The sequence below is a fragment of the Dromiciops gliroides genome, chromosome 1 (assembly GCF_019393635.1).
Source record: "Dromiciops gliroides isolate mDroGli1 chromosome 1, mDroGli1.pri, whole genome shotgun sequence".
Lineage (NCBI taxonomy): Eukaryota > Metazoa > Chordata > Mammalia > Microbiotheria > Microbiotheriidae > Dromiciops > Dromiciops gliroides.
The window spans coordinates 209,394,449-209,412,093 of NC_057861.1; the positions used below are offsets into that span (position 1 = coordinate 209,394,449).

The 17,645-nt window shown below is 36.2% G+C and overlaps 1 protein-coding gene across 1 annotated transcript in view; it reads right to left on the minus strand.

Annotated features, from left to right (window-relative positions):
• CCDC102B (coiled-coil domain containing 102B) overlaps window positions 1-16,308 on the minus strand; it is a 693,652-nt gene extending 677,344 nt beyond the window's left edge. The window contains exons 1-2 of the mRNA XM_043976186.1: window positions 15,706-16,308; window positions 2,219-2,433 (exon numbers count right to left, since the gene is read on the minus strand). Of these exons, the coding sequence (XP_043832121.1) occupies window positions 2,219-2,433; window positions 15,706-16,308 (818 nt within the window). The remainder of the gene's footprint in view (window positions 1-2,218; window positions 2,434-15,705) is intronic.
• Window positions 16,309-17,645: the final 1,337 nt, after the last annotated feature.

Sequence of the window (17,645 nt, forward strand, 5' to 3'; positions counted from 1 at the left end):
ACACAACAATGGTCAAAGATAACTTGAAAATGAAATTAAGTGGATGAAATGGTAAGAGGACACTTGTCTCTCACGACATCCAGTTAAATAATTCTAAGTGTAATAAAGGGGTAAGCATGTTGGCCCTGGTATCAGAAGACCTGTTTCTGACATTATGTAACCTTGGGCAAATCATTTAACTTGTTTGTAATCATTTGTAAAATGGAAGAGGCAGAGGAGGAGATATGGGCTAGCTGGCCTCTGATGTTTGTGCAAGTTCTGGATGTATGGTTTAATGAATTAGGTCTTGAGGAACTGAAAGAGCTAACAAAAGAGATTTGCCATTTTTTATCTTTGAGAGAGTACTGAGATCACAGAAGGTACTACCTCAGTTGTCCGGAAAGAGAAATATCCCATTTAAAAAAAAAAAAAAAGGAAAATTTTGTTGTGCTATAATATTTAGTCCACTGAACTTGACTTCCTGGCAAAATTCTGGGAGAAATTATTGAAGGAACCTTTTCCTAGAACTTCGAAATAGGAAGCACATCAAAAACCACTTTTTGCTAGTATCTTAATTTCATCTTACCCTTGAGTATCCATTTCCTCTCTGATAGGAATGTTGAATTAGTTCATAAAGAGAGACAGAGGTATGGGATTTTAGGGCATAAAAATAGCCTCAATTTTCAAATAGAAATCAAAATGAATTTTGATGACTCTTTCTAAGCTTACCAGCATGTGAAGGTATAGGTTTTTTTTATATTAATGACTCATATTTTTATATTGATGATAAATTAAGAAATTATTTTAGTATTAACTCTAGAATATATATCAAATCAGCTATCACAATATACATAGAAAAAAGTCATCCTCCTAAAATTCATTTTTGTATATCTTGAGATGACTACGTGGCATAATAGGTAGAAAAATTGACTTGAAACTTAGAAAATTTGAGCTCAAATCCCGCTCCAGAAACTTATTGGCAATGAGGATAGGTAAAATGCTTTATTTCTGTCAATCTCACTTGCCTTATCTGTAAAATAGGGGTAATAAAGTACTCACCTAACAAGTTATTGTGAGGGTGGGTTAAATGAGATTATATATTCCAATAACTTTTCAAACTTTAAAGTAATATATAAATATAGTTATTATTATCTAGGGTTGCTTCAGCCATGGCATATTTTTAGTGAGAAGCCTGGCATAATCATTGTAGCGCTCTCCTCAAAGTCAAGCAGAACTGATACATTATGGTTAAGGAGGACCTTAAATTATTTTGCCTCTCACTGCCTAGGTAATCTTCTCAGACTATGATGGGAAATGAAGGTCCCAATATGAATTAGTGTAAGAACTTCCTCACTAGCAGTTCCTTATGTAGTTACAATCACAGGTATAGTTTTTTAAAATGTCATTTCATCAGCACTTAGTATCTACTTGGGACCAGAGTTGGGAGTTCCCCTGTAATATATTTTAATCATTCTTTGTATCTACCAACTTAATTTCTGGAAAACTACTTAAAACATTGGGAAGACTATATATATACATGTATGTGTATATACGTGTGTGTATATATATGTATATATATACATATATAAATATATACACATACACAAATATATATTCAGTTATTTATTTGTGTGCATAGATACACACACATATATATACATATACAAATGTGTGTATGTATATGTATATACATGTATTGTATATATGTGCATATATGTGTGTGTATGTGTGTATATAATTTATTGAATTATAGCAAACATTTCAATACTACATTTCCACCTCTCTAAAAAAGTAGTTACTTTCGGACAACTTAGTAAAGGAGATACAAAAACCAATTTACTCATGAGATTTTTTTCAAAAATAAATACTCAATTATATTTGACAAATCCTAGAAGACCGTAATTATAATTAGTGACATTTATATATCATTTTAAAGAGCTTACATGCACTATCTCATTTTATGTTCACAAATATTGTGTGAGGGAGGTGTTGTAGGCAAGATTATTCCCATTTTACAGATTGGAAAGTGAGCCTCAGTGATGCAAAGTGATTTAGGCACAGCCACATAGTTAATAAGTATTGAGCCAGGTTGTTTTTTTGGCTCGAAGTCCATCTGTTTTTCTACTACATTATAAAGATAATGATGAAAGCATATTCTTTTATAACATTTATCTAAATTAACTCTATTTAGTGGTTTAAAATTATGATTTATTTGAAGGACACTATGATTTGTACTTACTCTCTTTCCTTCCGTAAAGTTTTCTGTGACTCATCCAAATGAAACTTCAGAGTTGAAATCTGAATTAATTCCTTCTCCAAAGGTTGTGGGACATTATCCAGACTCAGTGCAGGCTTTGTCACACAGTTGCCAGAAACACTTTTTCTAAAGAAATCAGAGCTTTGTAAACCCAAATCCTGGTTGAATCTTACTGGATTGGCAATCATTTCCATTTCCTAGAGAGAAAAATATAAATAGAAATACTTAGCCAAAACAAAATTAATTTACTTGATTACTTAATGCCTAAATTTACAATTATCTCAGGAGATATGGGGAAGAAATTAATTAAGGCACATTTTTCTTGTTGAGAATATTCAAAATAGAATTGTTATTTTCTAGGTATACAAAGCTGTTCTTTGTTTTGTTTTGTTAGGAAGTGTTGGGACTTGCCCAATGCTTTGAGGAACTCCAAAAATCACTTCACTTATGCAAATTAGCAACTCAATGGTGACATAACAGTGTGGTCAAACTCAAGTAGAAATGAGAGCCAGTAAACAATACCTAAGGATCCCTGTGGGTACATACTAACTTTAAAATAATACATCTTAATAATTTCTATCTTTTATTTATTTTAAAAATTATTTCCCAATTATATTTTTAAATTATAAAAGTATTTTATAATTTGTGAATTCTAGCAAACATTTAAAGAACAATTAATTACAATATTATTTAAATGATTTGGAAAAATAGGTGAAGGAGTTTTACTAAATTCCTTTTATGACACAAATATGGTGTTGACACCAAAACCAGGCAAAACAAAAACAGAGAAAGAAAATTATAGACCACTATCCATAATGAAAATTGATGCAAAAATCTTAAATAAGATATTAGCAAGGAGATTACAGCAAGTGATCACCAGGATAATATACTATGACCAGGTGGGATTTATACCAGGAATGCAGGACTGGTTCAACACTAGGAAAACTATTAACATAATCAACCACATCAATAAGAAAAGTAACCAAAATCACATGATTATCTCAATAGATACAAAGAAAGCTTTTGCGAAAATACAGCACCCATTCCTAATAAAACACTAGAGAACTTAGGAATAGGTGGAGCTTTCCTTAAAATAGTAAGCAGTATCTACCTAAAACCATCAGAAAGCATTATGTGTAATGGAGATAAGTTAGAGGTCTTCCAGTAAGATCAGGGGTGAAACAAGGATGTCCATTAATATCTCTATTATTTAATATTGTACTTGAAATGTTAGCTTTAGCAATCATAGAAGATAAAAGAATTAAAGGAATTAGAATATACAAGGAGGAAACAAAACTATCACTCTTAAATCATCAGCATTTCTATACATGACCAACAAAGTCCAGCATCAAGAGGTAGAAAGAGAAATTCCATTTAAAGTAAATGGTAGACAATATAAAATACTTAGGAGTCTACTTGTCAAGACAAACCCAGGAACTCTATGAACACAATTACAAAACACTTTTCACACAAATAAAATCAGATCTAAATAATTGGGAAAATGTCAATTGCTCATGGATAGGCTGAGCTAATATAATAAAAATGGCAATTCTACCCAAATTCATTTGCCTATTCAGTGCCATACCAATCAGACTACCTAAAAATTATTTTATAGAGCTAGAAAAAAATAATAACAAAATTCATCTGGAAAAACAAAAGGTCAAGGATATCAAAGGAAATAGTGAAAAAAAAAAAAAGCACAGTAAGGTGGGTTAGCTGTACCAAATCTGAAGCTCTACTATAAAGCAGCAGTCATCAAAACTATTTGGTACTGGCTAAGAAACAGAGTGGAGTATCAATGGAATAGGCTAGGCACAGGAAACACAGTAGTAAATGACCATAGTAATGTACTATTTGATAAACCCAAGGACTCCAGTTTCTGGGATAGGAACTCAATATTTGACAAAAATTGCTGGGAAAACTGGAAGATAGTATGGCAGAAATTAGGCATAGAGGCAATATCTTACACCTTATACTAAAATAAGATCAAAATGGGTACATGATTTAGACATAAGAGGTGATACCATATGTAAATTAGGAGAGGAAGGAATAGTTTACCTCTCAGATCTTTGGAAAGGAGAACAGTTTATGACTAAACAAGAGATAGAGAATATTATGAAATGCAAAATGGATGATTTTGATTACAATAAATTAAAAAGGTTTTGTACAAAAAGAAGCAATGCATCCAAAATTAGAAGGGAGGCAGAAAGCTGGGAAACAATTTTTATGGTCAGTACTTCTGATAAAGGCCTATTTCTAGAATATATTGAGAACTAAATCAAATTTATGAAAATCCAAGTCATTCTCCAATTGAGAAATGGTCAAAGGATATAAACAGACCATTTTCTGATGAAGAAATCAAAGCCATATCAAAAAATGCTCTAAATCACTATTGATTAGAGAAATGCAAATTAAAACAACTCTGAGGTAAGACCTCACACCTATCAGATTGGCTAATATGACTAAAAAGAAAAATAATAAATGTTGGAGAAGTTGTGGGAAAATTGGAACACTAATGCATTGTTGGTGGAGCTGTGAACTGATCCAACCATTCTGGAGAGCAATTTGGACCTATGCCCAAAAGGCTGTAAAGCTGTGCATTGAGTCTTTTTCCCAAAGAGATCATAAAAAAGGGAAAGGGACACACATGTACAAAAATATTTATAGCTGCTCTTTTTGTGGTGGCAAGGAATTGAAAAATAAGGGGCTGCCCATCAATTGGGGAATAGCTAAACAAGTTGTGATATATGAATTTAATGGAATTCTATTGTGCTCTAAGAAACGATGAGCAGGCGAATTTCAGAGAAACCTGGAAGGACTTGCATGAAATGATGATGAGTGATATGAGCAGAACCATGAGAACATTGTACACAGTATAATCAACATTATGTGGTGATTGACTGTGATAGAATTGATTCTTCTCAGCAATACAACAGTACAAGATAGTTCCAAAGAACTCATGATGGTAAAGGCTCTCCAAATCCAGAAAAAAAAAAAAAAGAACTGTGGAATATGGATGCAGATAGAACCATACTATTTCTTTTGGTTTTGGTGCTGTTGTTTTTCTTTTGAGGTTTTTCATTTTTGATCTGATTCTTCTCTTATAAAATGATTAATGCAGAAATATGTTTAATGTTATTGTACATATATAGCCTATATCAGATTACTTGTTGTCTTGGGGAGGGGGGAAGGGAGGGGATGGAGGGAGAAAAATTTGATACTAGAAATCTTATAAAAACAAATGTTAAAAACTATTTACATGTAACTGGAAAATAATAAACTATTCCCAATTACATTTTAAACTGGTTTGACCAGAGCCACTTTTGACTTTAACTTTTAGTAAGTTGCCTCCAAACTGGGGATAGAGGGTGTCTATAGAGTCACATTTGTAAGGGAAGAAAGAAGAGACAGAAAAACACTCAAGAATTAAGAGACTGGTGATTATGGTGAGGATGAAGACTTTGAAGGTATGAGGAAGAGAGAGGTAGAATGACAGGACATTATGACAAGAAAGAGGAATTTCAGAGTTCTTGATAAAGGAAGTAAAACACTCATGGGTGATTGTAAGAACAGGGCATAAGCATTCCTATGCATGACTGAAAAGCAGTGAAGGTCACGGGAGTTGAGGAGGTTGTTGAATTAGGAGGTTAGGGTCTTTGAGGAACCATAAATCTATAAAAGTCCTCGAGTCTGTGTACAATTCAGTACTAAAATTAACATGTTATCTATCTGATGTAGTAATGGCAACCAATCCTGACCAGGCCAGTTATATATGTAATGTTTAAATATATACTTGTTATGAATTTCAACTGAGAAAAAGGAATTTGTTAATATTTGAGTTGATATATCTGCATATACTAGAAGATAAGAATAAATTAATACATTATATTTCCTTTTAAAAACAGTATGTAGAGGGGGGTGGAGCCAAGATGGTGGAGGAAAGACATTAAAGGAAAGACAAGGCTCCTGATACAATCACCCCAAAAATAGCAATAAAAGAACCCTTGGGGTAGAAAAACACACAAAACTACAGGCTGAGAGTTTTCTCCAGCTATAGATAGATTTCAGGGGGCCATGCTGGGCCACAAATAAAGCCTAACCCCAAAATCGGGCTGACACACCAGACACCCGCCAGAGGAATTTGCCCCGGTGCCTCTGAATCGGCTGCAGCACCAGCGTTTTCTGGAACCGAGCATGCGGTCAGACTGAATGGCTGGCCCAGGGGGGTAAGTGCAGGGGTACCAGTGGACTGGGGGGAAGGATTCAACTGTCCCACCTGAGTGGCAGGAGACCCAGGTGGGGGAGGGGAGCAGAGGAGCAGGGGAGCAGTCTCATTGCAAACTGAGAACCACATCACAGAAAGCTTTGCTGGTTGGCTGCTTAGTAAAATAGGCCTGAGGTTATCTCCAGACCTGAGAACAGGCCAGGTGAGATTAAAGCCTGCCCCCTCTCACTCCAAAACACCTGGGACCTTCTGAAGCTGAGAACAGGAGTGGAGCTGAGAAGCAGCCCCACCCACCCCACCCCCAGCTGGAGAGTTAAAAATCAAATGAAAGTGAGACCAGGCAGGCTGAGAAGAAGCCTAACCATCCCCCAGGGCCATGCTGTAGCTTGAACAGTGTGTCCTGGAAGCAGTGCCACACTTTAAGAAGGAGTTAAAAGCAAAGAAATAGTAAGCCAGGATGAGTAGGCAGAGAAAGCAGAAGACCATCGACAACTTCTTTGGGGGTAAGGTAGACCACAATACAACCTCAGAAGAAGAAGATAATAACAGGGTCAAAGCTCCAACATCCAAAGCTTCTAAGAAAAATATGAACTGGTCTCAGGCCATAGAAGCTCTCAAAAGAGATTTTGAAGAGAAAGTAGGAGAAATAGAAATAAGATGTAGAGACAAGGAGGAAAGAATGGAAAAGGAAATGAGAGTGATGCAGGAGAGTCATGAGAAAAAAGTCAACAATTTGAAAAGTCAAATGGAAAAGGAGATTAAAAAACTGTCTGATGAAAATAACTGCCTAAGAATTAGGATTGAACAAATGGAAGCTAGTGACCTTATGAGAAACCAAGACACAGTAAAGCAAATCCAATTAAATGAAAAAATAGAGGGCAATGTGAAATATCTCCTTGGAAAAGCAGCTGACCTAGAAAATAAATCTAGGAGAGATAATTTGAAAATCATTGGGCTACCTGAAAACCATGACCAAAACAAAAGCTTAGACACCATCCTCCAAGAGATTGTAAGGGAAAATTGCCCTGATATTCTAGAAGCAGAAGCTAAAATAGAAATTGAAAGAATCCACCAATCACCTCCTGAAAGAGATCCCAAAAGGAAAACCTCCAGGAATATTATAGCCAAATTCCAGAACTCCCAGGTCAAGGAGAAAATACTGCAAGCAGCTAGAAAAAAGCAATTCAAATACTGTGGAGTTCCAATAAGGATAAAGCAAGATCTAACAGCTTCTACATTAAAGGACCAGAGAGCATGGAATATGATATTTCAGAGGCCAAAGGAACTGGGACTTCAGCCAAAAATCACATACCCAGCAAAACTGAGTATAATTTTTCAGAGGTAAAAATGGAATTTCAATGAGAAAGAGGTCTTTCAAGCACTTGTGATGAAAAGACCTGAACTGAATAGAAAAATTGGCTTTCAAATACAAGATCCTGGAGAAGCACAAAAGGGTAAACAGAAAAAAGACTTCATGAGGGATATTAAAAGATCAAACTGTTTACATTCCTACATGGGAAAATAATACTTTGAAATCATAAGAACTATCTCAGTAAGAAATTCACAGAAGACAGGGCTGAACTGAATATGAAGGGATGATATCTGTAAAGCATTTATGTTTTTTTTTCCTTGTAGGGCATACAGGGTGGGGTATCTTATGTTTGGGGCTGGATTCGGGATTGGGGCCTCCTGTGTCCAGGGCTGGTGCTTTGTCCACTGTGCCACCTAACTAATCCATAAGGACATCATTAAAATAGGGTGGAGGTATAGGAGGAATAAACTGGGGGAGGAAGAAGGGGACAGATGGTCTGGGGAGAGGTAGTTCACATGAAGGAAACAAGAAGAAAGTTTATGGAGGAGAGTAGAAGAGGGGGAAGGAATTGAGTATTGAGTGAACCTTAATATCATCAGAATTGGTTCAAAGAAGGACTAACATACATACTCAAGTAGATATAGTAATATATTTTTGCCCTGAGAGGGGGAGAGGAGAAAAGGGGTGGGGAGGGAGAAGGGAAGGAAGAAAGGGCAGATTGGGGGAGAGAGCAGTAAAAAGCAAAACACTTTCAAGGTGGATGAAGATATTCTGCATTACTGCACCAGTATGACATATTGAATTGCTTGATCTCATTGGGAGGGTTGAGGAGAGAGGGAGGAAGAAAAATTTAGAACACAGAATTAGCTCATTGATCTCATTGAAATGGGCTCATGGAGGGAATAGCTCTCATACCCAACTGGGAGGAGCAATCTATTTAACCCTACAGGAAAATAGGAGGGGAAGAGGAAAAGGAAGGAAGGGTGAAAAAAAGGGAGTGCAGACCGAGGGAGAAGATAGTCAGAAGTAAAATACTTCTGAGGAGGAATAGGTAAAAAGAAGATAGAGTAAATGTCATGGGAAGGGAATGGGATGGAGGGAAATAGTTATGATGATTGATTATAATGGCAAAACACATGGTACCTACTTTTTGTTTTGTTTTGTGAGGCGGTTGGAGTGGAGTAGCTTGCCTAGGGTCACGCAGCTAGTGGGTGTTGAGTTTCTGAGGCCGGATTTGAGCTCTGGTCCTCCTGACTCCTAGGCCAGTGCTCTGTCCACTGTGCCACCTAGCTGCCCATATGGTACCTACTTTGCTGGGCTTTTATGAAGAAAATTCTCTGTCAAGCTTAAGGTACTCTATAAAGGTTATGATGAACAGGATACTATCAGAAAAACCTGGAAAGACCTACATGAACTGAAGCAGAGTGAAATGTACTATATACAAAATAACAGCAATAGTGGGGGATTATCTGCTGGGAAGTATGTGGTTATTTTCAGCAAGGCAATAATCCAATATAACCCTGAAAGACTTATGAAGATTGCAGCTCATCTGCAGAGAAAGAACTAATAGTATCTGAAAACAGATGGAAACACATTTTAAATATTTTTTTCATTTCCTCTTTGAAAATTCCTTAATCTGAAGTTTTGGGGTTTTTTGACTGTTTTCTCTCACAACTAGCTAATATGGGAATTTTTCCATGACTACTCATGTATAACTTATTTTCAATTGCTTGAGTTCTTGTGGGTGGGGGGTGGGAATGGAGTGGGGAAGAGAAGTTGAAACACAAAGTTTTTAAAAAATTGATGTTAATATTTTGTTTTTATATATATTTTGGACAATAAAATTCTATTCATAATTTTTTAAAAATAGTATGTAGAGGCAGTAGTGCTTAATTTTATTCTTCCTTTCCTTCATAAGAAGAAATATGTAATTCTCACTCTGTGCAATTGTTGTCAAATAACAAATGGGATGTGTGTAATGCACTAAGCAAAATAGTAAGCAGAGAAAAATCAGGCATGGCCCTTCTCATTATGCTCAGAGCTGTCAGAGGAACCTGCTCTAAATCAGAACAGCTGCTTGAGGCTTCTTTTACATCTGATGGTGATTCATTTCCCCTAATTCCTGAAGAAATTTCAGACTTGGATACTTCCTGCATTTATTCATATTGAAATATATTTTATTTATATTGTAAGTGATTTGAGGCAATGCCCCTCTCCTTTTCTTCTGCCTTCCCACATAATATGGTTTCTCATTAACAAATTAGAAAATGTTATATGACTTAGAATCTTATAATTTATTCTATAAGTATACCCTTTGATATCCTCATTTAATTCATCAGTATCTATAAACATCTCACAGTTAATGGAATCTCATTGTCACAAGGAAATACAGAATTTCATAATTTAATAGATCCTAAGTGTCAGTCTCCTGCAAAATATATCTGAAAAAAGAATGTAACACACCTGAGAAGTGGTCACCTAATCATTGCTTTAAGACCTCCAGTGAGATAAGTCCATATTTCTGGATACAGAAAAATCATTTTAATTTTGGGCAGTGCTAATTATTTGGAAGCTTTGTTCTTTACTTCAAGCTTAAATATGCCTCTTTACAGCTTTTACCAATTGCCTTTATTTCTATCCTATTAGCAACCTTGTACATCTTGTCAAATACTTTAAAACCACTATCTTCATCCCTACTCTATAGTCTTTTCTTCTCTAAGTTAAATGTCCTCAGTTTAAATAATAACATATGCCATAAACTAAAAATGCCTTACCATTTTACTCTTCTCTGGAGAACATTCCAGCTTATCAGCATTATTCTTTTGTTCTTTTTCAGTCATTTCAGTCATGCCACTCTTTGTGACCCTACTTGATGTTTTCTAGGTGAAGATGCTAGAGTGGTTTGCAGTTTCCTTCTCCAGCTCATTTTACAGATGAGGAATCTGACAAAAACAATAAAGTGACTTGCCCAAGGTCACACAGCTAATAAGAGTCTGAGGTCAGATTTGAACTCAGGAAAAAAGAGTTTTCCTGATTCCAGGACTGGTACTCTATCCACTGTGCCACCTAGATGACCTCTGATATTACTCTAAAATGTGAACAATTATATCATATTTTCAATGTTATGCAAAATGCTACATATTATGGGATAGAGTGTTATAACATAGAGCTAAAAAGTTACATACAAACAGAAGTAATTTTGATCTTAACTCCATTAGATTCATATGCATACATATGTACTTGCTATTGTTTTTTGTCCTTCATTCTCAAAGAGGACCATGACATTGGGAGGTGATGTTATGATTGTGCAAAGTCACCAGATTCGCTCTCTCCTCTAGAGCCATCTGGGTCCAGTGGCAAGACATATATCAGGATGACTAGAAATGGCCCCAGAAGTTTTGAGGCAATGGGGTTAAGTGACTTGCCCCAGGTCACGCAAATAATAAGGGTCAAGTATCTGAGATCAGATTTGAACTCAGGTCTTCCTAACTGTAGGGCTCTGTTAAGGGCTAAAATTCTAGCTAAACTGTCTAAAATATCTAATGAGTGGTCGCCAATAAATTATAAACTTTAGCAAGAGTTAGACTTTTAAGCGTTTATTAAGGAGAATAAGAATTTGGTAAAGAGAGAGAAAAAGGCCTAGATTCCTATCTATTAAAGGGAGAGCACATTTCTCGCTCCGCTCTCCACCAGAGTCCAGAGGAAAGAGGCCCGAGACTCCGCGCCAGTCTCTTCCTTCCTCCTCCCACTAGTCCGCGTCACTTCCTGATACCAAAGACAAGACTCCTGGTCTTGCCCTCAAAGACCTTCGCTTCATGGGCAGAACTCTTCTACAGTTAGTATCCAGCAGGTGGCGTTATTCCAATTGTTACAGTCCCCCCTGTTGTTCCTCAAGAAACAAAATGTTTCCTTGACGGAACAGTAAAAAGAATATAATAACTATTGATAACTAATAATATGTGAACAACAATATAGAAAAGGAAGAGAGGAAAGTTTTGTCCAGAGGGGCGATTTTTTTTTGTCCTCATGAACTGACGCTTTGACATTAGTCTTGCAAAGGGAGGGCCTCTGCAGAGAATACATATTACAGATGGTGTATATTATAACAGAAAGAGAAAAAAAAAAACAAAAACAAAAACAACAAATCAAAACTGTTCATTTAAAGTCTCTGAAAGTCTTTTCTTAGATATCCTCTAGGTGTAGTCGTGGAATGGAAGTCTTTTCAGGGGTTGATGTGTGGATACTGGTAATCAGCCAGGAAATTTCCTACAAAATTGAGCTTAACACAACTTTAAAATAGCTTTGTCAATAATCAAATCAAACAATGAAAGTTCTCAAAAACATGTCTAAGGGAATTAAGAATCTTAGTTGTTACACATGAAACATATAATAAAACAAAAATTGAAACATTCTTTAAAATTATAATATTACTATAGTCCCCCCCTTATGGAGGGTAATTGAGAAGACAATTGCTGCGATATTAATTATTAAAAATAATTTTTTATCTTTGTTTTATCACTTTTTGCATCATCTGCCTAATTATCCTCATGCCATTATGAGAAATTAAAAAATCTAATATAATTGGTAACAGATGTCAAGGCCAAATTCAACACTGTATTTATCATGACACCTGAGATAATTATGGGGGTTACCATAAAAGAACAGAGAAATGATGGGATATGAACATTCCCACACTTGAGCAATATGTACTGCCCATACAGTATGCCAGGCTTAAAATAGGTGGATGGAATATATGTCCATGCCACCGAACATATTGGAAGAAACTGAGTCAGACTTAATCAGATGCATGGGATTGAGATGTCCATGGCATCAGGCATATAGGAGGGAGCATAGAAGCCAGGTGTAGAAGTGAGATGGGTGGGATCAATACTTCCAGCCATCTGTACAATATTGTGGGGAAAAATAAAATAAAATATTAAACCAAGAGAATCCAACCTCAACATTTGTCAAAAGCCGTTCCCTCGGCCATACCTTGACTTCATGCATGTCTCCCCTCATGTGACAGTTCAGTGTCTGCTCTTGCATGTATTCCTCTTGTGATTGGATGGCATCTTGGCCAACTGGCATCTGATAACTCAGAATAAAGGCAATTAATGTCTTAAATGATAAGTTCCCATAATCCAAGTCTCATATGGATTTAAAATTGAGGATAATAAATGATTGCAAAAAATGTGAATACATCTTGACTCAAAATATAATATATAATTATGCAACAATTTCAAATAATACCCTTTTTTTTACTTAGTATACAATTACTTTTGTGAAAAATCAGAACATACTTAAATACAAGTTAAAGCACAACAGAATCTCAAACAACTTTTTTTTTTTTTGAAAATAGAAAACTTTTACAAATGTTCCCCTCTTTTTTTTTTTTTTGGGAATATGCTTATCAAAAATAATACTTCTAGAATCAATTTACACTTGCCATGGCAACCAATTTGCCAGGGAAATGCTTTAAAGAGTTTGATCAAATAATCAGTTGAGAAAAAATAACAAAAACAAACAACTCAGAATATGGGAGCACAATACTCCTAGAATTAACATTGTATAATAAAATCAAAACCATCTTGCAATGTTTCAAAATTAGACAAATGAATAGAAGAAAATACACATGGAACAATAAAAGACAATGAAATTCAAACTAAGGAAGTCTAAATGAATATGAACTTAATATTAATAAGAGTATTATAAAATATAAACTTGATCACATGACTATAAAAAGCTTTTACAAATATTCTCCTTGTTTTAGAAACTAGGTATAAGACACAATCTCAAAAGCATGAAAATCTCTATGAAAATAAACCCATACCATTAATTTCAAAATGTATATATAATAGCATAGAAATCCTATGTAACCTCTGAACTGATACTAATACTCTGAGTGAATTCAGAATACTTTTGATTCCGATATCTAAAATCCCCAATACTCATATCAATACCTTGCTGCTTACTTCTACATTTCTGTAAAATATATACCCTTCCATGGCAAAAGAAGCGGAGTCTTCAACTATGGTGATGATTGTCATTCTTATTCAGCTTAAGTTTTTCTTCTTTAACCCCTCTATATTGTCTGTCGGGCTTTTCACCATACAAACGCTTTATAAGATTACTAATTAAAGACAAAAGCAGGTTAGCAAAATTATGAACAAATCGAGCATATCTGGAATTTAAAGGGTTTTCTAAAGATGTCTCAGAAGCACAGCCAGGCTGGGGAAGGGCTGAGCCTGAAGCTGCAAATGTAGTTAGAGAAAGTTGAGCATGCGCATCAGTTCTCTGGACTTCCCAGGCAGGGGAAGCAATGGGCTTGGCCATGGGAGGAGTAGAGGGTGGGGTCTGGAGAGGAGGGGAGGGACCAGCACAATTTGAATCACACTTGATTTTGAACTCAGGCCTGGATTCCTCTTCCCCCACCTTGCCTCCAGGTGCTAGGGGATTAAAAGCTTCTAGAGGGTGGGTCATTGCCTCCAGGCATGCAAAATTAAAGCAACAATTAGTGTTAGAACTGGGAAAAGCTGCAGGAATCTCTTCAGGTTTCTCTGAAAAAGCATGGTTGGGAGAGGGAGAGATATTTCCTTGTGTGAGTAAGTTGCTGGCTCTTTTAACAAAAATAAAAAGAAAAATAGAAAATCCACAAAAACAAAGCATTAACATGATCTTATCTCCCATTTGTCTGGTTAAACAGACTAAAATAAAAAATAGGGTAATTAGGGAGTTTAAAAGGTCCATTCGAAAAAATTTAAAGGAAAACACAGCCAGTACACCAGTACTTAGCAGTTAAAGGGAGAGGGAGGGGAAATTTCTTACCTAACCAGAAGATCAGAAGTGAGGTTCAGCTTTCCTCTTCGTGGTCAGCCATCTGTTAAGGGCTAAAATTCTAGCTAAACTGTCTAAAATATCTAATGAGTGGTCGCCAATAAATTATAAACTTTAGCAAGAGTTAGACTTTTAAGCGTTTATTAAGGAGAATAAGAATTTGGTAAAGAGAGAGAAAAAGGCCTAGATTCCTATCTATTAAAGGGAGAGCACATTTCTCGCTCCGCTCTCCACCAGAGTCCAGAGGAAAGAGGCCCGAGACTCCGCGCCAGTCTCTTCCTTCCTCCTCCCACTAGTCCGCATCACTTCCTGATACCAAAGACAAGACTCCTGGTCTTGCCCTCAAAGACCTTCGCTTCATGGGCAGAACTCTTCTACAGTTAGTATCCAGCAGGTGGCGTTATTCCAATCGTTACAGCTCTATCCGCTGTGCTTTCTAGCTGCCTGCGTACTTTGTACTCCTTCCATGTTACACCTATTACCTTTCTCTTCCCTAAAGTCCCATGAAAGAGCTTAAAGTTTAAGGGTGAAATTGTACATTTTTCTAGATGTGGAAGTAACATTTCAAATAGAGAATTAAACAGAGATAGAAGAAAGTGGTATACAGTAACAATTTAATGAAGCAACCTACAGTTACTTCTGGCCTTTTTGTTTCCTGAGCTTATTCTGAGCACTCTTTATATAATTTTGCCCTACTGTACCCCTAATTGCCATTACAGAGAAATGGAAGAAGGTCATACAGGACTAAGGGGCATTTTGCATTTTTTGTTTGTTTAAGCTTCATAGGCCATTCCAGTGTGTTATTTTAATTAGAATAAATGGAAAATAGCTACGTAGGGGTTTGGGGGGGGCGGGGCAATGAGGGTTAAGTGATTTACCCAAGGTCACAGAGCTAGTAAGTTTCAACTGTCAGAAACTGGATTTGAACTCAGGTCCTCCTGAATCCAAAATGTTTTATCCACTGCACCACCTAGCTGCCTCTATGTAGCTTTTTAATACCATGAAAACTAAATTATGTTTAAACTTATTTTAAAAAGAAAAGATTTGAAAAAAATGACCATTGAAAGATGAGATTATCCTATGTCAATTTCTCCTTACCTTCTTGCTTATATCTTCTTTAAGAGAAACCTGTGTTTTTCCCAAATTGATTCTAGGAGGATTGTATTCCTGGGAAGCCTTTGGAAATTGAGCTTCCTGTGAACAGCAGCCTTCTAAAAGACTAGGCTTCTCCTTCCAGATGACTTCAGTGTCTGATGTCTCCTTTTCATTTAATGAACTTTGTTTCTTTTTGAGGGCACTTAACTCTTTCATTGCCATCTCTAACTTTATTCTGAGCTGCCGTCCTTCCTCCCTGGCTTTATTCCTTTCTATTCGAACTTTACTCCATTTCTCTCTCCAGTTGGCAGTGCAATCTGACCACCAGCGCATGGTCTTCTCCATCTGGGCAGCTCTAGCTTTGACTTCTTCAAGTTCTCGAACTCGAAGCTCTTCACAGATATCCCAGTCATTATTGCTATAGGAGTGAGAATAGAAATTGCGGGTATCATGTGAATGCAGGCCTTGGGGTGGTAAGTAAGAATTACAGGGGTCAGAGAGTGGTGAGGCAAGTGCTGCTGGTTCACAAGGTGATCTCAGTGAAGATTGCTGGAGCTTAAAAGTTTGTGTTTCTTCAATTAACTTGTGGATGGAATCTAAATTCATGCTTCCCTGCTTTAAAAGAGAGAATGATATAAGTACACATTTAGGCTAATGGCTATAATATCCAGAATTATTTAGCAAAAAGTAAAATGTAATAGCATTACACATAAGATGACGGATTTTATTTATTTCACTGGGTAAAATTAGACAATACAGATTTTCATGCATTTAATACTTATCCCTTCCCCCAAATAAAGACATACACATTAAACATATTTAAAAATCAAATAAAAAAATTAAATAGGAAGGAAAGCTAACTAAATTGTTATGGCACACAACTACTTCAATATTCCCCTGCATGGAATGTGATTGTTTCTTCTTTCTTGTCTTTAGTCCTACGTTTCCTTTGAAGACCAAATTCAAACTTCTCTGCTACATAAATGAAATTAACCCCAGTATCCTATGTGCACATTATCTTTCCCATCACGGAAATTACATAGTACTTATGATCTCTATTATTTATTTTGTACTTATCCATTAGACCTAGAAATGTCATTTATTGTTTTAGGTGTATTTTTTTTTGTTTTGGTTTGGTTTTTTTTTAGGTGTATTTTTAAGGAAGTCCTGAAAGTTTATGAAATAAGTCAAACCAATATAAAGCAGATACCATCAGGAAGAGATAGAAAGAAACTTTAAACCCCCTTAACTAACAATCATTTGATTTTCTAGTGCACTGAAGATACATATGAGCTAAAGGAATAGGAAATTTAAATATAATAAAGAATTAGATTTGGAGAAATGTAATTTAAGATTCTAAATGTGGATTCTAATGTGTTCCCCCAGTTTGGGGGAAACTGACTAAAAATCACTGATAAAACGAGTTTAGGTTTTTAAGGGTTTATTGGAAAATAGAAAGAAAAAGATTGAGAACAGAATTCTAACAGCCTGGCATTCCTATCTTTCCTCAAATCTCCTGTGAAGTCCTCTGCCGCCACCACCATCAAGTCCGGAAGCCAAAAAAGGGCCAGCGCTCCCTGCGCAGGCTCCCTTTCCTCCTTCCTGTCTCCTCCCAGACCATAGGAGGCTCCTCAAGTTGATTGGCTGGTAGACTTGATAGACAGCACCCATGAGCAAACGTCATTTCTTGACGCCAAGGAAAAGCCACAATGCCTCTGAGGCATTTTCCTCATGGTGGAGCTCTCCACAGCAAGTCTCCAGTAGGTGGCATCATTCCAATCATTACAGTGATCACATGATCAAAACTTTTCATTTGCAGATAAAGAATCTGAGGCCCATAGAGGTCAAGTGACTTAGCCAAAGTTATGTGGTAATAATTTCAACCCAGCTCCACGGCTTCCAAATACAATGATCTTTCCACTGTACCACACTGCCTTGAATAG